Source organism: Lynx canadensis, chromosome A1, assembly GCF_007474595.2.
Source record: "Lynx canadensis isolate LIC74 chromosome A1, mLynCan4.pri.v2, whole genome shotgun sequence".
Taxonomy (NCBI): domain Eukaryota; kingdom Metazoa; phylum Chordata; class Mammalia; order Carnivora; family Felidae; genus Lynx; species Lynx canadensis.
In genome coordinates this window covers 214,190,265-214,213,993 of record NC_044303.2, presented here as the reverse complement: position 1 = coordinate 214,213,993, position 23,729 = coordinate 214,190,265, and the positions used below count along the sequence as shown (strand labels likewise).

At 38.9% G+C, this 23,729-nt stretch overlaps 1 protein-coding gene across 1 annotated transcript in view; it reads right to left on the bottom strand.

Annotated features, from left to right (window-relative positions):
- The window catches only part of GOLPH3 (golgi phosphoprotein 3), a 49,686-nt gene that overhangs the window by 3,754 nt on the left and 22,203 nt on the right, over positions 1–23,729 (bottom strand). The window contains exons 2-3 of the mRNA XM_030331926.1: positions 12,947–13,078; positions 6,652–6,766 (exon numbers count right to left, since the gene is read on the bottom strand). Coding sequence (XP_030187786.1) covers positions 6,652–6,766; positions 12,947–13,078 — 247 coding nt within the window. The remainder of the gene's footprint in view (positions 1–6,651; positions 6,767–12,946; positions 13,079–23,729) is intronic.

Below are 23,729 nucleotides of genomic sequence, written 5' to 3'. Positions count from 1 at the left end.
TGCCAAGTAGCCTGAGTGGAAAGGTCTCACTGAACATCCAAGATATTCAGAAGGGACTCTAGAGGATCACACCTTAGTACTAGGCCTAAACTAGCCTTTGAGAAAAGGCTATTCTAGACCTGGCCCAATAAAGCTTAAAAACAAACTGATCCACAAGTAACTTAATTGCCTATCAAAACAAATTTCAACTTTCTTTAAAGAAAACAACAGAATCCGGCATTCAACATAGCATTCACAATGTCCAGCAACCAATAAAAATCACTAGACTTGCAAAAAGCAGGAAAATGTGACCCAAACGGGGGGGGGGGGGGGGGGGGGGGGGGCCGCGTTCAACAGAAACAGTGAACCAAATTAGACATGACCCAGAAATGACAGAGATGATGGGAATTCACAGACAAGGACTTTCAAATGACAATTATAAATTTCTAAATAATTTAAAGGAAAACCTGAATGCAATGAAGAGAAAATAAGAGCTATTTTTTAAACGAATGATCTGGAGGTGACATTCTGAATTTATGATTCACTCTATAAAACTAGGGACTTGAAAAAAAACTGTCAAATAATGAAGGGCTGGTGCCATGAATTATTAAATTGAAGTCATCTCCTGCATTAAAAAAATATATATATTCTGGGGCGCCTGGGTGGCGCAGTCGGTTAAGCGTCCGACTTCAGCTCAGGTCACGATCTCGCGGTCCATGAGTTCGAGCCCCGCGTCAGGCTCTGGGCTGATGGCTCAGAGCCTGGAGCCTGTTTCCGATTCTGTGTCTCCCTCTCTCTCTGCCCCTCCCCCGTTCATGCTCTGTCTCTCTCTGTCCCAAAAATAAATAAACGTCGAAAAAAAAAAATTAAAAAAAAAAAAAAAAAAAAAAAAAATATATATATATATATATAAATATATATATATATATTCTTTTCCATAAAAACCCAAGCTTCCAAAAAAAGAAAAACAATCATTGCATTCAATTCCCTTGGTAACTTTGAAAACGAAAAGAAAAAATATTTGGGGCCCTATTAGATTTTAAAACCTAATAGTATAAAAGAGAAATGTAATTAAATAATAAATTAAATTCTACTTATTTCAATTTCTAGTGTTAAAGAAACCCATACCTACATTTAATGTTAAGAAATTATTAAAAGTTACTTGATGATGCATTACTGCCTAACAGTCATACCAGGCGAGCTCTGGAGCCAGACTGGTTACATGTGAATTCCAACCTGGTCATTTACTAGCTGTGCAAACCTGGGCAAGGTTTCTTACCTTCTCCATTCCTGTTTCCTCAGCTGTAAAGTCAAGATAACAACTCTACCCACCTCATCAGGTTATTATGAGGATTAAATGAGTTAAAGACATATCCAGTTCTTAGAACAGAGCCTGGTAACAAGGCTAGTTATTATTTATTCATGCACAGAATCAGCACTCTGAAACAATTTAATGTGTTCATAATGGCCTAAAAAAATATTAGGAACTAACAATACAAATGTAAGTAAGATATTTCCAATTCTGAAAAGTTTTTAAATCAAGTGAAGGAAATAGATTCATAATATAATTAACAAGCCTGGCAAGAATAAGATGCGTAGGACCATAAAAACAATATGAACAAGGAGCCTAGAGGGAGGAAGAAATTATTTGGGTTTGATGTAAGGGGCATTTCTAGGGAAGTTTCTGGGGAAAGAACTTTCAGGTTCAATCCTGAAATCCAGCAGGATTCTACATCCCATGAAACAAAGAAGAGCCTGCATTACAGGCAAAAGAAACAAAAAGCGGACAGGCAGTGACTACATGCAGAACATAATGAGCCCCGGAAAGGAGGTACACATCTTTCCAAAATGTTACGACTTTCATTTTTTAAATGTTGTACCAACCCACTGTCCTCCCCAACTAATGCCTGCCTGCTGTACCTTTCACCAGACAGATTGGGGTTTGTTTTCTAGTATCATCGGCATGTGGTAGCAGCCTAGGACACTAAGCTAGAATTGGCTAGGTTGTGTTTTCTGACCGTCAGAAATTTAAATAAACACAAAATAATCAATAGCAAATTTATGTAAAAGCCCATAAAAATTATAATTCAACTTTAAAAATAACTGTGTTTATAGTAACTGGTCAATTATCAAACAAGCACTTTTCCCTAGCAACTCATTAGTCAAATAGAAAGGTATTTATTCCATGCCTCCAGAGGGTATCTCCGCTATCTAGTTCCAAAAATGGCGGGGGGGGGGGCGAAATCAAGATTATTCTGAGAAGCCCATAGTTAAACTTCTCTTTACAGATCTAAAAACACAAAATCCCTCTAATGCTGCTTTACAATGATTTTTTTTTTCATTCTCATGAAAAATCAATGGGATTAGCAATTTACAACTCTGTGCTGAAGTCATACTGAGGTTTATCCTCACTGTATGCAAAATTAAATCTTATATATTACAACCAATGGAACAAGCAATGCTCACGAAGTTTGTGTGAGAAATTCCTCAATTCCAAAATATGCTAACTTACAATTTAGTGTTACTACTAAAAATGAGAAGAGTCTAAACACAGACTTACTTCAGATAAGGCATTCATTCCATTTATGATTGGACCTTCTGGCTATAGTTAGTTTCTGCCTCAGAGAAGTAATAAAAAGGGACTCAGACATCATCTCCCTTTGCAGCAACTTCCTGGGAAGGGCAAATCTCTCATGCTCACTCCAATAAAAAGGTTATTCAGACTACCTCAGATATTTGAAAAACGGAAATCTCATGTGCAGAAGGCTGAAATAGTGCAGGTAATATGCAGATGTTGTTTACTATTTTTTAAACTCCCCAAAAAGGTACAATAAAATAACTGAGTGGTGAAAGTGTCTTGGCATCCTGACATTTCTGCCATTTATTTTAAGAAATAATAATAAATTAAGCTAAATCCAAAGAACAAAGTCACCTCTGAGATTAGCATACTTAAGGCACCGGTATAAACTGGGATGGGAGGGTAGCTGGATGAGTGAATACACAATTAAGATTTCCACCTAATTTAAAATGTATAGAATGTATTTGTAGTTCACGTTTTTGTAAAGGAAACTGTGATAAGTCTATGCAGAGAGGACACGGTTCTTTATGTCCACTGCCCAAAAATTACTTCAGTGAAAATGACACACTGACAGGTACCTTAATAATTTTGCTGCAAAAAACTTCTATATTCCTTGACTTGTGTTACAAAACCAAAAGCAGCTTTGTTCATACATCTGGCAGTCTAGTGACGCCTTGTGATCAAACCGATCAACTACAAGTCTTAAGATTTCACAAAGTCTAAAGCATATTAACAACACTAAGTAGTATTTGCCTCAAACATACGTATATTTGTTAACTTTTAAATTAATGAGATATGTAATTGTTTGAAACAACTGGCAGTTTTAGCATGTATAAATGTACAGTGTAAATAATAATATAACGAACACTTGGGGCCTCCTACCCTGGGGAAGTCAGGCCCCACTGTGCACTTAAGGTCACCAACCACCAGACCAACATGCTCTCTTCTTCACATACAATCTCAACTCCTCTGCACATGTCCCTCAACAATGCAGCACAGTACCTAACTTCTGAAGGCCAAGCAGCAACCCCAGACAGGCCCACCAATCTCACCGCTCCCTCTAACCCCTCTGAACAAGAGCACTTCCTTCCTTCTGTCTCATTCTTACCCTTTAAAGACCTAATCCAAGTTTTGCTTCCTCTTCCAATTACCAAAGATCCCCACAATTTCTCTTCTTTGAGCAACTGTACTTTCAGAGAACCATATTGTTAAACTTTAATCAGTTATCGAATTATTACAAATACGCCAAGTGTTTCCCAAATGGATTTTAAGATTCTTCAAGCACTTCCTTGATCACAGCACCTGTCAGTATAGCAATAAAAACTGGTATTTGCCACCACTCATTACCTGGAAGCAACTTAAAATTTTAAGAATTTAAAATTCAACAACTGAACATTTAAAAAAGGTCAAAATGGTAAGTGTTATGTTGTGTATGTTTTACCATAAAAAAAATATGCTTTTTAAACAAAATCAGCAAGGTACTAACAGTACCTTCCTGGGGCAGAAAACAGATGCTTTCTTCTTTTAAAAGAAATTTACTTTTTTCTCCTCTCATTCTGGATTCTCTCCTTTTAAGCTGAAATTACAGGTCATTTCCTAATATGTCCGAAACACATAACTAAGATGCTACAGGTGATATTCTAGCATTTACAGCCACTCTAAACTTCAGAGGGTACTGCTTTTTTTTTAAATTGCCCTAAGTATTAGCCTCACAGTTTATCCAAATTCCTAATTCAAATGGACACTCTGAATTCCCAACCCAAATGGACACTCAGAATCATTTGCTGAGAATGAAGCGGCCTGTGGCTGACTCACAGCATGAGTGAGAAGTCCTAAGGCTTCTGGGGCTTTGGGGTTGCTTGTTTCCAGAGCTTAGCCTAGCCTAGCCTACCCAGTACCAGGTAGCATGAGATAATTTTGAAAACTATTTTGTTTCACAAAATCTTAAGTGTATTTAAATACTTCGGAGAAAGTTTTAAAGACTTCTGCCATCTCTTCATTCTCTTCCATCAGGGGAGAACGGTGCAAGAGAACAGCCCAACTTGATTAAATCAGCACTGACATTGAGTAGTGACAAGTTACTTTCATAAAATGTTACGAAAGAGGTAAATTTAAGATGTAGCCACCTTACATGTTGAGATTCACTCTCCCAGCATGCCATACTTGCATTCCCTACTCCTTGCATGCTTACTTGCATGACAGACATGTATACTGTCAAAGGAAATTTAGCTGTGTAAGACAAGTTAGTAAACCAAATGCCGATGTGCCATTAGCACGTATGATATAAGTTTATATGAAGAGACTGTTGGTAATGGAGGGGTCTGAAAACATCTCCATGGTGCTAAGTGGCACCAAAGTGGGTATCAGTAACGTTAAGACAAGACCCAACTACATTCCATTAAAGAACACTCTGACTTACCTGCCAAAAAAAATTAACTTTGAAAAACCCTGTTTTTCGTCAGTGGAGAACTTAACTACAAATTCTAATCTGCACCACCAGAAGTGGTAATGGGCCAACAACAGCAGCACAACATGAGCATGACACAAAGACTGCTTAGGCCAGCGATCTCCTGAATGATCCATCAAGGTGCAGTTAGAAATTATCAGCACTTCTATTTTTATCTGAAAAAATACTTGCTAATACTGAATATCTAGAGTTAACGTTAATGCCCTCACTGACTCTCTGTCAATTGCCATATGTCATCAACAGGCATAAGTGGAAGGCTAACCCAAAGAGGACTGACAACATGCTGGGCAATGTGACATACAGTACTGGTACATGCTAAGCAAGAATCTAGTTTTAATCAAACCCTGATCAAATGGGCAAAGTAATTTTTTTTTCATTTTTTTTAACGTTTATTTATTTTTGAGAGGGAGAAAGAGACAGAGCGTGAGCAGGGGAGGGGCAGACAGAGGAGACACAGAATCCAAAGCAGACTCCAGGCTCTGAGCTGTCAGCACAGAGCCCGACACGGGGCTCAAACTCACGAACTGTAACATCATGACCTGAGCCAAAGCCGGACGCCTAACCAACTGAGCCGCCCAGGTGCCCCAAATGGGGAAAATTTCTCTTACTCAGTGAAGTAGAAACCACCTTGATCAGAAGATCTACAAGAGGATGGCCAAAAGAAAAATGTTCGAAATTAATGAAAACAATCTTGTAAGTTTGCTTTCCATCAGTAAGAAGAAAGAATGAACACTGCCCTAAGCATAAAGTACCCACTGTTGTCCTATTAGCTAAGAATGGACTATGTGTATTCAATTTTTAAATACACACAAATGCAAAACTCAAAATCTTTTACTGAAAGAACACCTCATAATAGAATTATTCTTAGAAACTGTTTTGTAAGTGGGAAAAAGAAATTACTTGTAAGAAAAATGACACAATGTTAATTACCAATCTCACAACATCTAAATGTTTTTAAAAGTTAAAGAGCAGTGGGGCACCTGGGTGGCTCAATCAGTTAAGTGTCCAACTTCGGCTCAGGTCATGATCTCACGGTTCGTGGGTTCAAGCCCACGTCGGGCTCTGTGCTGGCAGCTCAGAGCCTGGAGCTGGCTTCGGATTCTGTGTCTCCCGCTCTCTCTGCTCCTCCCCCACTCACGCTCTGTCTCTCTCAAAAATAAACAAACATTAAAAAGAAAAACTTAAAGAATGGTGGAAGCTCTAAGGAAGAATATTCTGTTTTACTGAACATGTATCTGCTTGTTAAAGGGAGTGAAACTTTTAAAACTACTATTTTCCCCATTCAGTGACTAATAACTTTTAAGTCTGCCTAAATAATAAGCTTTTGGCTATTTTGTGTAAGTTCTTCCCAAAAGGATTTTAAACTTTTGCAAAAATCTTTTTTTTTTTTTTTTTCTTAAGAGGCAGCAGGAACAGGAGAGAAGGGCAGAGGGAGAGGGAAAGACTCTCAAGCAAGCTCCATACTCAGCAAGTAGTTCGGTTGCAGGGCTCAATCTCAAGACTCTGGGATCATGCCCTGAGCTGAAATGAAGAGTCAGATGCTCAACCAACTGACCCACCCAGGTGCCCCTTTTTACAAAAATCTTTTAAACAGAATTCAGCTTTTAGTTTATACACAAAAGCTTACCACTAAGTAATTCAATCCAGTTCTGGACCGTTTCTGGAGGTTGCGTCTCCTTAACATGCTTTAGAGCTTCATCAAGAAGAACATCCCCCGTTGGAGCATCTGACTTACAGATCACCTAAAATGTAAGCAATAGGAATGAAATGATCACGAATTCTTTTTTCTGACTTCATCTCTTTAAATGAAAAACTTAATTATGCAAAAACTTCTTGAAGTTCTTCACACAGTGTGAATGTTCAGATTTCAAATTAATTCTCTATTCAGAAATCCAACATTGAACCTAACCAGATTAGCCACAATCATGAATGAAAATAAAGTGTGCAAGAATTAGTAAAGACAAATGCCAGAACAGTTGATACTAATTCTTTTCATTGCTAAACCTTAGGCTATTTAATCAAGAAATTCATTTTTTAAACATTTATTAGTCATAGAAATAAACTCAATTATATATAAAAATTCAGTATATGATAAATGTGGCATTTTACAGCAGTGGAGAAATGAATTTTTCAATGTTACTGAAACAAATGGCTAGCCAATTAGGAGTAAAAATTAAGTAAGACTTGGCTCCTCAAGAGCTTATGCCACAAAAGATAAAAATTTTAAATATGAAATATAATTTGGCAGGTGAGAAAGTTTTTTTTTCAAAATCGTGACAACTAGGGGCGCCTGGGTGGCTCAGTCGGTTAAGCGGCCGACTTCGGCTCAGGTCATGATCTCACGGTTCGTGAGTTCAAGCCCCGTGTCGGGCTCTGTGCTGACAGCTCAGAGCCTGGAGCCTGTTTCAGATTCTGTGTCTCCCTCTCTCTCTCTGACCCTCCCCCATTCATGCTGTGTCCCTGTCTCAAAAGTAAATAAACATTAAAAAAAAAAAAAATTAAAAAAAAAATTGTGACAACTAGCAGAACCTTGAATATACCGATAGGTTTGGTAACACAATTGTTACACTACAAAACTTTAAAAAAAAATTTTTTTTTAACGTTTATTTATTTTTGAGACAGAGAGAGACAGAGCATGAATGGGGGAGGGTCAGAGAGAGAGGGAGACACAGAATCTGAAACAGGCTCCAGGTTCTGAGCAGTCAGCACAGAGCCGGACGAGGGGCTCAAACTCATGGACCGTGAGATCGTGACCTGAGCCAAAGTCGGACGCCCAACTGACTGAGCCACCCAGGTGCCCCACTACAAAACTTTTTAAAGTTAAGATGGTTATAGACTCACTCCATCTAAAAGTGGAAAAAGACAAGACTGGGGAACAAGAAGAAAATGCTATTTACTGCTCTGGCCAAGCATTAGATTTCTGCAGCCTTCACGGAGTTCTTGGCTAAGAAACAAATTTCTGGTTGAAATTCTCTATAATCAAATTGTAATCTGCTATATTACTTATGTTACCTTTATTAAAACATTACAAAATCTAACTATTATTTTGTAAATGCAGCAGTCTTCCCTTAAACTTATCCTCAACAATTGTCCTTACCTTTCTGTTCGATCTTCTGAAAAGTTAAAAAAAATATATAATGAGATCTGTTTCTGAGACAGCATGACCCAACAGAAATATAATTAGAACAAATGTAAGCCACAAATTTTTTTAAACTTTTGTAATTATTTTAAAAAAGAAAGACACAGGTGAAATTAATTTTAATGTATTTGCTTTAACCCACCATAGCCAAAATATTGACATGTAACAAATATTTTTAAATTGAGATATTTTACATTCTTTTCCATAGTAAGTCTTCCCAACTCCAGTGTGTTATTTACAACATGCCCCAGATGCACTAGCCACATTTCAAGTGTTTGGTTCACAGACACCATCACTGTAGCTAGGGGCTACAGTGTTGGCAGATACGGAACATTTTCCATCGTCACAGAAAGTTTTGCTGGACAGTGCTATTCTGGACCATGCTTTTAGTTAAGGGGTCAGAGAGAAGAAAAAAAGGAGAACCTTGGGAGAAAAAGTTGTATCTTTATACACTGTAGTCTTGCCACCACTTCTTACTTCCCACTTGCTCCTTAAATCCACTGCAATCACCTCATGCCCACCTTCTGAAATGGGTCTTCTATCAGGTCACAATAACCTGGGTGTAGGTGGGGCTTTTTTCTTATGAAATTCTCTCACAGATAGATTACTCTTCTCTATCACCTCTGTAATTATGCTACTCTACTTAATCTAATAATCTTTCACTTGTATTAAGCTTCCTAACTAGCCTCCCCAAACTATTTATAGCCCTTTTCAATCCATTCTCCTGATTTTAATTTTTTTAATTTATTTAAATCCAAGTTATTTTACATATAGTGTAATGATTTTGAGAGTAGTGATTGATCACTTAATTTATCATATATAACACTCAGTGCTGATCCCAACAAGTACCCTCCTTAATGCTCATCACCCATTTAACCCATACCCCCTCAATGACCTTTCTAAAAGGCAAATCTTAGCTCAACGGTTTCTGCGTAAAAGTCTTCAATGTGTAGAGTAAGTTCCAAACCCCTTATCAAATTTCAGCAATGTGTGGACCACTAGTAAATATGCTCTCCCCACACCTTTAATTTCTATTTAGTGTATTTCTCCTTAGAGGAGAGGCTCATTCTTAAATATGAACAGATAACCAAGGATAACAAGATACTAAAATAAAACCTTCAACATGGAAGAGACCAAAAGACAGAAAATAAGAACTTTGAAGAAACAAAAGAAATTTTCAAAACAGCCGTAATATCCTTAGAGATTTAAAGGAAGATACTACATCCCTAAAATAAGAAGGTGTGATTAAAAGACAAAACAAAGCAAAAAACAAAAACAAAACACACGAAAACAAGAAAACGTCCCTGGAAATCAAAAACATGAGAGCCACAATAAAAAACTCAACAGAGAATTAAAAGGTAAAGGAGCCAAGAGAATGCCAATTATACCTCAATAAAGCTAAGAAATTAAGAAACAGAAAGAAAAAAGACTAGTCAAGAGGTCCACATCAAACTTATAGAGGTCTAGAAAATGGAGCACAGAAGATACAAAAATAGAAGAAAATTTTCTAAAACCAAAACTAAACACTTCTACCACGAAAGAGCCCATGCATAATGATTTTCAATATACATGCTGTCACAGTGAGCACAGCATAATGAATTTTAAAAGACCCACATCAAGGGACAGCGTACAATTTCAGAACACCGGGGAAAAACAAAAGATCTGAAACACTTCCAGACTGGAAAACAAGTATCACACAATGAATGAAAACCAGAAGGGCACCAGACCTTAACAGCAACTGTGCATACCAGAGGACAATGGGGAAATGACTTCAAAATTCTGTGGGAAAGTAACTTAAATGCAACATTCTATTCCCAAACCGTCAAATAAAAATGAGGTAAAGAAATTTTCAGGAATGCAAAGTCTCAAAACATTTCCTCCCTCCAGGATAGAAAAACAAAAAATACTAGATCCAGAAAACAGGGGGTTGAAAGCAGTAAAATATGACAGGAAGTTCCAGTAGCACCAAATCATAACCAGTCCAAACCAATGTACTTGAACATTTGAAAATTAATAATGCTAATTTTTTTCCAAGGGAGCATGTGAGAAAAAAGAGATAGCTACATAGAAAAAATTATTTTTTAATTTTTTTAACGTTTATTTTTAAGAGAGACACAGAGAGAAAGAGGGGTAGAGGCAGAGAGAGGGAGACACAGAATCCGAAGGAGGCTCCAGGCTCTGAGCTCGAACTCACGAACCCTAAGATCATGACCTGAGCTAAGCAGGACACTAAACCGACTGAGCCAACCAGAAGCTCCAAAAAGATTTTTTTTAAAAGAAAATTATGAAAACTCTTAAGAAAAAAAAAAATGAAAGGAGAATATAGGATCTGACATAACTCTGCAGGCAATAGTAACATAATTATAATACTATAAAGTAATTGTTATGGTTTTGCTCAAAATTACAACATAACCCTATTAGGAAAACTGGGGGTAGAGATAAGTAGTATGTGAGAGAGCCAAATATTCACCTTTTCTTTTCTTTTTTCCTTTTTTCCATCTTTCTTAATAGAAAGTAAACAGCATTTCAAAGTGACTAACCAAGAGATGGCAGGGGCCCCTGGCTGGCTCAGGCAGACAGCATGTGACTATTTATTTTGGGGTTGTGAGTTCGAGCCCCATGTTGGGTGTAAAGATTACTTAAAAATAAAATCTTAAAAAAGAGAGAGAGAGAGAGAGATGGCAGTATAAACTCATTAGAAATATGGAGAAAAATGCCAAAAGAAATAACTAAGAGAACAGCAAGTTAAATAGTGGTCTCCAAGAGGTGTTCATGGCCTAACCCTTGAAACCCTTTTCAGCAAAATCCCCGTAGATAAGATTAAGTTAAATTAGATCTGGAGACGGTCTGGATTATCCAGGATTAATTAGATCAGGATTATCTAGGAATGAAAGCATCCTTATAAAAAACACACAATGCAATGAAAGCGTCCTTATAAAAAACACACAAAGGAGAGACACAGAGGAGAAAGGAGTGTAAAGACAGAGCACAGAGATGCAGTCAAAAGTCAAGGAAACCCTGGAGCAAGCAGAAGCCAGAATTAAGACACAGTATCCTTCTTGAAGCCTTCTATGAGAGCATAGCATATGCTGGCCTCCAGAACTGAGAGAATAAGGATCAATTGTTTTAAGCCATCAAGTTTGTTATAATCCGTTAAGGAGACCCTGCAAAACTAATACAAGGACTAAGAAGGACTGCCTCTCAGGAGCAGGACTAAGGAGTGGGGAAAAGTGAATAGAAGATTGTTATTTTTTGTTATAACTTTTACAATTTGATTTTATAACCATTAATATGTATTACTTTAATAAAATCCATCATTATTTTTAGGTCAATAAATTAAATCATATGGAGTATTTTTCCAAAAAACACATCAACCACCTAGTTAAGGTCACACCAACAATGAACTGAAACAGAAAGCCCGTGAGGTAGGGAACATGTGTCTCTTGGCCTCCACTGTACTCCCAGGGTCGAGCAGTGTATGGTAGACTTAAGCACTAACTCAATATTGGACAAATGAATAAACGAACAAAAGAGCAAATAATCTGCTGATAACCAACACAAAGCTAGCTCTTATTCCCACAAAAAGAACCAGTATCAAATCTTTTCATTTTAGGTCAGGGCTTCATAACATTAATGTCAAATTGTTTATAATTACTATAATCAACAGCAATCTATGTGTATGTTTTATTGATAACTATAATGGCAAATTCTTAAAGTTTTCCTCCATAAATCTACGGTTACACAGTAAAACAGAATAAAATTTATATTCTGCTTTATGATACAGTTCTCTAAAACAGTAATTTTAAAACCAATCTCAGGCCAGCTCATATAACTCTACTTTGCATGACTAAAAGTAGATTTAATTTTAAAATCCGATGAGGAATATGTTCTGCTATACAATGTTTACTTTGCATATAATTTTCAAGAACATATAAATGGCTCTCTTTCCTATAGGATTATGGCATATCAATCAAAAAACATTCAGTTTTGATCTAAAACTATGTAGATTTCTTGAAGATGCTGTATTAAAGAAAAATCAGTTCTGGGCACCTGGCTGGCTCAGTCAGTTATGCATCTGACTTCGGCTCAGGTCATAATCTCGGAGTTCGTGAGTTCAAGACTGGTGTTAGGCTCTGTGCTACAGCTCAGAGCCTGGAAGCCTGCTTTGGATTCTGTGACTCCCTTTCTCTGCCCCTTCCCCGCTATCTCTCTCCCTCTCTCTCTCTCCCTCATAAATAAGCATTAAAAAGCTAAAAAAAAATTGAAAAGTTTTGAAAACATCATGCCCCCCAAGAAACACAATGACAGACTAGAAGAGAAACAGTTTTGAGTATTTCAGACTGAGGATGGAGTTAAGAATGCAAATAACGATTTATACAGCCTATCACACTACAGAAGGCAGAGATCTAAAAAGCACATATTCATATTCTGCTAAAAAGACCAACAGCCCATGGACAGTTAATTTGCACGGTAACACCTTTGAGTTTTAAAACTAAATTATGTCAGGTCTTTCCAAATTATGGCTTTCAGAAGGAAAATGAAGTCTAGAGTCTTTCTGAATATGTGAGATGCAGTGGCCAGTGAGCCTGACAATGAATTACATGAGTCATTACGTACAAAGAACTAAGAAACCAAAAGTACAAAAAAGATATGGAAATACGACTTCCAATAAAGTCTTAACTTTAAAATCAACTTCCTAGTTAATTCTTTAAAGGTATTAGAAATTTTCACTTTTAGTCAGCACAAACTCTTTAACAAGGATGTTATTTAGCACTCCTCTTACCTTTCTTGTTAACAGACTTTTACGTCTCATTCCACAAGCCTCTAGTTGTAACCTTCCTCTCAGTGCTAATTCAATTAACATACAGCCACGTAATCCAGACGATATACAGTCATTCCAAAATGATGTGTAACCCTAGTTTAAAAAAAACAAAAAGAAAAGAGCTAATTTATTTTGAATTCAGATTCAAAAACAAATATTTTTAGGTAAAGTTATTTCTGGTACCTTTTACCTTTATCTTTTCATTATTATAATTTTAAATAAAATACTAAAAACTTACAATTGTTATACATTACTAATCTAGAGTTTTCAGGTGTTTATTGTCTTTTCACCACTAACCCTTACATGCAGTTAAACAAATAACTTTGGAAGTCAGAGGTTTAAAACTATGTCTCTCATTCTTCATTAAGTGTTTTCTAGGCTCTTTCAGATTACAAGGACCAGAGCTCACTCACGCAGTTAACTCCTGACTGTAGTTTATTATTAGTACATATGGGCAAGTTAAAAAGATCCGGAAAAACAATCTAGCCCAATGTAGCCTCAAAGAATATTGAAACAGCATTCATTCTTTTTAGCATAAAAACACAAAGCTAATTTTTTAATGCTTATTTATTTTGAGGGGGGAGGGCCAGAAAGAGAGGGAGAGAGAATCCCAAGCAGACCCCACACTCAGCACACAGAGCCTGACGTGGGGCTCAATCTCATGACAGCGTGGAAGGATCACGACCAGAGTAGATATCAAGAGTCAGACGCCTAACCAACTAAGCCACCCAGGCACCCCCACAAGATTAATTTTGAAAAAATATATTAGCAAATTTATGTGCTGGCCCATGCCTAAAGCTCTGAATAACAAACAGTAAGTCAATCAGATGCTCCACCCTCACTCCAACAGAAATTTAAGGGCAACATGCGAGGTGGAAGAACCACCAGACAGAAGGAGACTGACAGACTATCTAGAGATCTGGGGATACTCATATCAACCAGACGAAGTCTGGGCACTATTTGAGAGCAAATAATTGGGAGTCCTCCAAAATATGAAGCTATGAACTTTGCCAACTACTAATCTAAAGTCCCCTACTCTGGGGACACCTAGATGGCTCAACAGATTACACATCGACTCTTAGATTTTGGCTCAGGTCCTGATCTCACAGTTCCTGAGACTGAGCCCGGCTTAGGGCTCCATGCTGTGCGCTAACAGAACACAACCTGCTTGGGATTCTCTCTTTCCCTATCTCTCTGCCCGCACCCACCCCCCCCCGCCCCCCGCTTACTTGCTTGCACGCACACTCTCTCTCAAAAAATAAAATAAACTTAAAAAATTTTTTTAAAAATGTAAATAATAAAGTGCCTAACTCAGAGGAGAAAGGAGAACTTCTAAATGGTTCTCAGAACCTAGTAACATATAGTCTTGGTAGGAGGGAGAGCAGGCCAATGGATTCTCTGAGTAATGGAGGGTCTAGGATTAGGGAGGGACCTAGCCCTTTGATTCTGGCACTTGTTCAAGGTCAGTCTTGGTACTTTGCCAGGTCACAGTGGTCAGCCTGTATACAGATGGTGACTGACCGCCAAGGTCCATGAGATTCCACTATCAACACAGGGACTTAAATTAGCCTAATAAACTACCACTCCTGAGGGAAAAGGCTTTGGGAAAGTGAGAATTTAGATTAAGAGAGCCACAAAAGAATAAACAAATTAGCAATTTAAAGAGGTCAATTTAAACTCTTTTTAAGTTTATTTAGTGTGTGTGGGGGGGGAGAGGGAGGAAGGGAGGGGGAGAGAGGGAGGGAGAGACAGAGGGAAGGAGAGATAGAGGGAAGGAGAGACAGAGGGAAGGAGGGAGGGAGGGAAGGAGAGAGGGAGGGAAGGAGAGAGGGAGGGAAGGAAGGAGAGAGGGAGTGAAGGAAGGGGAGAGAGGGAGTGAAGGAAGGAGAGAGAGGGAGGGAAGAAAGGAGGGGGGAGGAGGAGGGGAAGCAGAGAGAGGGGGAGGGAAGCAGAGAGAGAGAGGGAAGGGAAGGAGAGAGAGAGGGAAGGGAAGGAGAGAGAGGGGGAAGGGAAGGAGAGAGGGAGGGACAGAGAGGGAGAGGGACGGAGAGAGGGAGAGAGGAGGAGAGGAGGAGAGGGATGGAGAGGGGGAGAGGGGGCAGAAGGGGAAAGGGGGAGAGATGGAGAGGGGGAGGGGGGGGAAAGGGGAAAGGGGGGAGGGGGAGGGATGGAGAGAGAGGGAGAGAGGGGGAGAGAGAGGGAGAGAGGGGGAGAGGGAGGGAGAGGGAGGGAGAGGGGGAGAGGGGGAATGGGGAGAGGGGGGAGGGATGGAGAGAGGGAGAGAGGGAGAGAGGGGAGAGATGGGGGAGAGGGGGAGAGAGAGGGGGAGAGGGGGAACGAACCCCAAGCACGACCTGAGCTAAAACCAAGAATTGGATGCTTACCCAACTGAGCCACACAGGTACCTAGGCTAATTTAAATATGAGGCAGGGGAAGCAGAAATTGACTGAATTTGAGAGAATACTTTTAAACTTAATAAACAATAGGGGTCTGATTAAATTAATACTGCCATAGGTTTAGTGAAGTGGCTACTGAGATCAGTTAAGTTACAGAGGTTAGGTAATGCCCACAGCCTATGTACCCATGCCACCTAAAGCCCTGGGAAGCCTGGGAATGGATTCCACATGAAATCAAAGTTACAGATATCTGGCTTCTACTGACCTGGACACGGAGATGGAGCTCCCAGGTAAGCCTCTAGCAACTGCAAACAACAGAGTGCACCTCATGAAGCAGTAACGGATGTGGACAGTACCACGCCCTGTCTGTCTACAAGTCCGGAAATTCCAGATGAACTGTACTGAGAAGCTCCCATTTGTTAGCTAAGGATGAAATTACGTCTCAATCTCAACTACTCCCAAGGTAACTGTGTATCCAGACCTTAGCCAACTGGAGTCTTTAACAGCAGACTTTAAAAACTTACATGAAGTGAACGGTTTTTAGGCATCACCAGTAGAAAACATACAATTAAAATCACATGGGAAAGTGGACTAATCAGCACAGACAGTTCTGTAGCAAAACATGATCAGGAATTAACCAAGTTGGGAGAGGGGAGGGAGAGGAGGAGTACTAAAAAATGCAAGATTAAATTTAAAATTTTGAATGGTGGGGCAGCTGGGTGGCTCAGTCGGTAAAGTGTCCAACTCTTGGTTTCAGCTCAGCTCACGATCTCACGGTTTCGTGAGTTCAAGCCCTGCATCAGACTCTGGAGACTGCTTCAGATTCTGTGTCTCCCTCTCTCTCTGCTCCTCCCCCGCCCATACTCTGTCTCTCTCTCCAAAAATAAACACTAAAAAAAATTTTTTTTAATAAAAAATTAAAAACAGAGTCTCTTTTTGTGACGATGTTAACTAAATCCATTTTGGTAAACATTTCACAATATTTGTAAAACAAACCACCATTCTATGCTCCTTAAACTTACACAACAATGTATGTCAATATTTCTCAGCACTCCTGCGGGGGCAGGAGGGTGGTTGGTATCTCTAAAATTGGGATGCATTTCAAATAAGATGGTATTTTAAAGGAAATGCCACATTACAGTTATTGAGCCTAAACCCATGGAAGAGAGAAGAGACATGTGGCATAGGCCCCACATGTCCACAGCAGTGTAGTGATGTCAGTTACCTGGAGTACTTAAAACTTGGTACAAGACTGGATGACTGAAACCACATCCAGGCATGCCATCAGTCCACCTGACTTCTCAGTGGAAAAGATTTTTTACAAGGGCAGGTCAATAACCACTGCCTGAAAGATTCAGTCCTCAGACAAACCATTACTCCCTGAAACAATTGCAAGAACTGTAGTCTAGGCGGGATGCAAGACATGATGTGTGTGCCCCATAAAAATATACTCTGTTAAGCAGGGCAAGCCAGCCACAATAAAAGTAACAGTTAAAATAGGTGAGGAAGACCCAGCAATATAAAGCAGTTTATGATCTGGCTCAAAAGGCACAACTACCTACATTTGCAGCCATGTTTTAAGAGGGTAAAGAAGTCCCAGTTATGATTATGTACCCAGTGACACCACACAGCTCTTACACTTATAAGTCAATAATCATTTCAGATCCCTAAATGGGTTTGAGATTCTACCACCAGCAATGGAGTATCTTCACGCCCTCGGTTAGTCCAAGGATAGGTACTCAACATTCAGGGTCACACTGAGAGAAGACCACTGGCCAGACAATCAACTTACTGATGAAGCAGCAGCAGCTGCACTAGGAATACCAGCAGCCATAGGACCTTAAGGATGCCCCCCCCCCCCCCCCCCCCCCCCCCCCCGGTTAACTGTAGAAGAAACAACTGGAGGTTAGAAAACCACAGCAAACTACTCTGGGGCCCTACAAGTTATCAGTTCCAATATCCTAAAATACAAGAATGGGAGAGACAGAGATATTCCAAGCAGAGATAGGTCATAAGCTGTTCCCACAAAACCCAGAGAAACATGACTTCATTAGGTTCATGGGTCCAAAATAGGAGGGAACATACCAGAACAGAAAATGTATTAAGACCCTAATATGGTCATATTGATGAACTAAAAAATCAACAACAGGCACATTTGAAGATTATACCATGTGCAGCTCACAAGGCCTCCAACAAAGAACAGAACAGAACAGAACACAAGAGACAAAAAATCCAAGGGTTCTGGAAACTAATTCAAAGCACCTCTACTTGCCTTTCACCATCTACTTTAGTAACAACAAATAATAACCAGATAAGGAGAAACTTTCCCAATGGGGTGCCAGCTAAATTAATTACAGAGTTGTACTTCAATCAATCTTTTGTTATTCAGAGTCCCCAGCATCACAGAGTCACTCAGTCAAATGGCCAAACTTTCAGGCAGATCTCATGAGATGGTTGTGGAACATAAACTGAAATATGAATTACCTTATCATATAGTATGCAATTCAGATGCAAGGCGGTAAGAACAATAAATATGTAATAACAAATGAGGCAGTGATCTCAGGGACATGCTCTACAGACACAATTCCCTTGATGGGCAGTTCCAAGGTCTAAGTTTAGGGGACAGAGTCTACAGAAAGCCCAATGCTGCTACACATCTAAGCAACAACCTCCAACACAGCTTATTCTCAGTGATAATATTTATTTGTATCTCTATTTGCCTGAGTCCGTCAGGTGGCTCAACCTGAGTGGGGGAAAGGGTGTTGTTTTACTGGGTCCCTAAAAATGCAAACACTGAGCTCTCACCATTCAAGGTATAAGCTCCAGAAGTACTTAATGAGAAGCATTTTGCTGTTTAAGAATCAACTCAAGTAAAAGCAGAACTTCCCTATGACCCAGCAATTGCACTACTAGGTATTTATCCAAGGGATACAGGTATGCTATTTCGAGGGACACATGCACCCCCATGTTTATAGCAGCACTATCAACAATAGCCAAGGTATGGAAAGAGCCCAAATGTCCATCGACGGATGAATGGATAAAGAAGATGTGGTATGAATATATGTATATGTATGTGTGTGTGTGTGTACACATACACACACACACACACACACACACACACACACAATCAGCAATCAAAAAGAATGAAATCTTGCCATTTGCAACTACGTGGATGGAACTAGAGGGTATTATGCTAAGCAAAATTAGTCAGAGAAAGAAATATCATATGACTCCACCCATATGAGGACTTTAAGACACAGAACAGATGAACACAAGGGAAGGGAAGCAAAAATAATACAAAAACAGGGAGGGGGACAAACATAAGAGACTCCTAAATATGGAGAACAGAGGGTTACTGAAGGGGTTGTGGGAGGGGGGACGGGCTGAATGGGTAAGGGGAATTAAGCAATCTACTACCGAAATCGCTGCTGCACTATATGCTAATTTGGATGTAAATTTAAAAAAATAAAATTGAAATTAAAAAGGAGTCTCTTGTGGTTTATTTCCCTCTTCTCTTCCCTCACCCCTTCCATATGTTCGTGTTTTATTAAATTCCACAAATGACTGAAATCGTATGGTATTTGTCTTTCTGACTTACTTCGCTTAGCACAATACATTATAGAACCATCCACATCATTGCAAATGGCAAGATGTCATTTTTTCTGATGGCTGAGCATTATTGCATTGTGTATGTATGTGTGTATGTTTGTGTGTGTGTGTATGTCTATACACACACACACAAACATACACACACAAAATCTTCTTTATCCATTCATCAGTCAATGTGGGCTCTCTCCATAGTTTGGCTCTTATTGATAATGCTGCTATAAATATTGGGGTGCTTGCACCCCTTCAAATCTGTATTTTTGTATCCTTTGGGTAATTACCTAATAATGCAACTGCCAGGTTGTAAGGCAGTTCTATGTTCAGTTTTTTGAGGCACCTCCATACTGTTCTCCAAAGTGGCTGCACCAGTTTGCACAAAGAATAACATCCTAACGACAGAACCAGTCCTATGTATTGGGCTGTATGCTGAATACCTGTGTCTCCTTATCTTAAGCTACTTTGAAGGGATTTTGTTCAAGTAAGCAAGTAATTTCTAGTAAGGCTAAAAAGAATTTAATAAATTCTGACATGTATCTGACAAAAGTCTCTAAATAAAGCAACTACAACTAAAAGATTTACACAGGCCAATAAATATTATGCATAGCTAAAAAACTCAAATCTGCATGCACTTAACATTTAATTGTTATTAGAAACCTACTCTGATTATGACTATAAGGGCAGCTGCATACTAGTAAACAAAAGGCAGTCCAATCCACCCACATTATCATTTGTAAGAGAGCAAATTAGGACTTATTAACCAAACAAATGTCACTTACAATTTAACTGCCACATTCCAATTAATCTCATCTAATTAGAAGCAAATTAATCCAATATCCCCAACCTTACAAAGGTAAAGAAAAAAACAAAATAAAACAAACAAAAAAACACAGACACTAAAAACAAAACCAAAATGGGGTGCCTGGGTGGCTCAGTCGGTTAAGTTTCCAACTCTTGGTTTCAGCTCAGGTCATGACCTCACGGTTTCATGAGTCTGAGCCCCACATCAGGCTCTGCTTGGGATTCTCTCTCTCCCTCTCTCTCTCTCTGGCCCTCCCCCACTTGTACTGTCTCTGTCTCTCTCAAAATAAATACATTTTTTAAAAATTAACAACAACACACTAAGATACACATTAAAAAATATTTATATGGGGCACCTGGGTGGCTCTGTCAGTTAAGTGTCTGACTCTTCATTTCAGCTCAGGTCATGATCTCATGGTTCGTGAGATTGAGCCACACACATCAGTGTGGAGCCTGCTTGTGATTCTCTTGCATCCTCTTGCTCTCTCTGCCCCTCACCTCACTCAAAAAAAAAAAAAAAAAAGTATTTACACAAAAGGGGAGTCTAGGTGGCTCAGTCAGTTGAGCATCCAACTCTTCATTTCAGCTCAGGTCATGATCCCAGGGTCACTGGATTGAGCCCCCACGCTATAGATTTTCTCCCCCGCCTTCCCTCTCCCCTGCTCACACTCTCTCTAAAAAAAAAAAAAAAAGTATACAACAGACAAATCCAAATTGAGGGACATTTTACAAAATAACTGGTTAAGAACTAAAGGAGATCAGATTTTAAGACTCATAGGAATAAGGGGCGCCTGGGTGGCTCAGTTGGTTAGGCGGCCAACTTTAGCTCAGGTCATGATCTCGCAGTTCATGGGCTGGAAACCCGCATCAGGCTCTGTGCTGACAGCTCAGAGCCTGGAGCCTGCCTCAGGTTCTGTGTCTCCCTCTGTTTCTGTCCCTCCCCTGATGACACTTTGTCTCTCTCTCAAAAATGAAATGTTTAAAAAAAATTTTAAAGAATTAAAGGAATAACACAATGACTAATTAAGAAAGTTGATTCATCAAATACAGAATCTCAAGAGATGAGAATTTGAGTTAAAATTAATGACCTAAATGAAAAGTTCACAAGAAGAGTTCAACAGACTTGAAATGAAAAAAAATCAAGGAAGCTGAATTTGAAGAACAGCAAGAGAAAAGAAGAAAATGAGGAATGTCAAATATACTTCAATTTAAAAAAAAAAAAAAAGAGAGAGAGAGAGGGGCGCCTGGGTGGCGCAGTCGGTTAAGCATCCGACTTCAGCCAGGTCACGATCTCGCGGTCCGTGAGCTCGATCGAGCCCCGCATCAGGCTCTGGGCTGATGGCTCGGAGCCTGGAGCCTGTTTCCGATTCTGTGTCTCCCTCTCTCTCTGCCCCTCCCCCGTTCATGCTCTGTCTCTCTCTGTCCCAAAAATAAATAAAAATGTTAAAAAAAAAAAAAAAGAGAGAGAGAGAGAGAAAGAAAATAAGGAAAGCCTCAGAGACTAAGGTCTTTTTTTTTTTTTAATTTTTTTTCTTAATGTTTTTATTTATTTTTGAGACAGAGAGAGAGCATGAACAGGGAAGGGGCAGACAGAGAGGGAGACACAGAATCGGAAGCAGGCTCCAGGCTCTGAGCCATCAGCACAGAGCCCGATATGGGGCTCGAACTCACAGACTGTGAGATCGTAACCTGAGCCGAAGTCGGACGCTCAACCGACTGAGCCACCCAGGCGCCCCAGAGACTAAGGTCTTTAAGACCTTAGGAATAAAATAGGAGTAAAAGGAATCTCAAAAAGAGAGAAAGTAGAAAAAATAACAGCTAAAAATTTCCCAAACCAGGTAGAAAATAATTCATCTAAGATCTAGATGCTCAACAAACTCCAAACTGGATAAACACAAAGAGATCACCAAACATAGACATCATAGTCAATCTGTTGAGGAAAAAAAAAGTATCTTGAAGGCAGCAAGAAAAAAACAACTTATCACATATAAGGGAACAATGCAAATTACCAGTTAACTTCTCACTGCAATCACTGAAGACTGGAGACTAGAAGGCACTGAGATTTGAAGTGCCAAAAGAAAAGAAACTACCAACCAAGAATCTATACTGTGAGAGTGAGATGATTCATTTTCAGATATGCCAAATAAAAGCAGTGCTGTCTAGTTAACAATGGGTTAACTTTTAGAAGTATGTATGAACCACTCCCCACTCCCCAAGCCCTTAGACACTTCACTTCCTGGTTCTTCTTCCTCTCTCCTTTTCACAGGGTTATTTTCGCAGGATTTGCAATAAGCATGCTTCATAGAATAAAGGGAGGAGGGACTGAAAGTCTCTGCATCACCTCAGGGAATGTACATTTGTTCCAATCAGACTACTTTTTGGCCTTACATGGGCATAAGCAACATCCAGGTGAGGCTGTAACCTCTGTAGTACTCAGCCAATGAGGAACCAGGAGAGGGACTTCATGCTAGGAGATAAATTGCCTGCTGGAACTGCCTGGAGTGTGCCCGTCCATCAGATACCCGCTCTTGGTTGATTAAACCCTTGCTCCACTGTGCTCCGAATCTCCACGTCCCTCCTTTGATTGGGTCAGTGGGCTTATTTCTCACACATACTCAGCAAAATTAACCTTCAAAAATGAATTTGAAACAAAGACATTCCTAGATAAAAGAAGAATGAATTTGTTGCTAGCATATCAACCTCATAAGAAATTAACTAAAGGAAGTTCTGCTGCTGAAAGTATCATCAGATGGTATTTCAAACCCACATAAACAAAAGACAGATACAAAGGTACATTTTTAAAACTGTATTTTCGGGGCACCTGGGTGGCTCAGTCAGTTAGGCATCAGACTCTTGATTTCAGCTCAGATCATGATCTCAGAATCACGGGATCAAGCCTCATGTCAGACTCCACGCGCTTGGGATTCTTCTTTCCTTCTCTCAAAATAAACAAACGCTTTTTAAAAAAGGATATTTTCTTTTTCCTTTTAAAACCTTATTTAAAAGCAAAGTCTTGCATAAAACTAAGTATAAAACATTGTTGTTGGGGTCATAACATAAATTTGTAATATTTCTGACAATGCAGAAAAGAAAGGGGAGTAAATAAAGCTATACTGAAGCAAAGCTTCTATATTTTGCTGGAATTAAATAAGTATTAATTTGAAGAATGTGATAAAGATATATATTGTAATTTCTAAAGTAACTATTAAGAAAAAGACTCTAATATAGAAAAGAAAGAAGAAAAAAGGGAGGAAATTTAAATGGTTTAATTATAATTTTCTATTTAACACAAAAGAAGGCAGTACAGGAGGAACAGAGGAACAAAAGGGACATCTGACAGGAAACAAAGAGCATAGTGGCTGGTGTAAATCAAACTCTATCAATAATTATGTAATTGTGAATAGATTAAATACTCCAAAGATAAAAGCTGCCAAGACTGGATAAAAGACCTAACCATATGCTGCCTACAAAAGACAGTTTAGATTCAAAGACACAAATAGGTTTACAAGAGTGAAAAGAACATGCAAACACTAATCTAAAGATATATTAACAAGACAAAGCAGACTTCAGATTAAATAAAGTTAATAGGAACATATAGGGGGCATTTTCATAGGATAAAGAAGTATCAGGAAGATAGAACAATTATAAAGTAATACATACATACCTAACAGATGCAAAATACATGATGCAAAAACTGACCAGAAAGGAGAAACAATACAGTAACAGTAGCTGAAGATTACACTGACAATGATGGATAGAACTAGACAAAAAAAAAAAAACAACGAAGATACAAAACTGAACAGTACTATCAACCAAGCTGATTTAAATGGCATTGAGAAAACTCTCAAACAATAGTTTGAAACAACAGAACTGAAATCATATAAAGTATGTTTTACTCTAAGGGAATTAAATTAGAAATCAACAGAATGAAATCTGGAAAATCT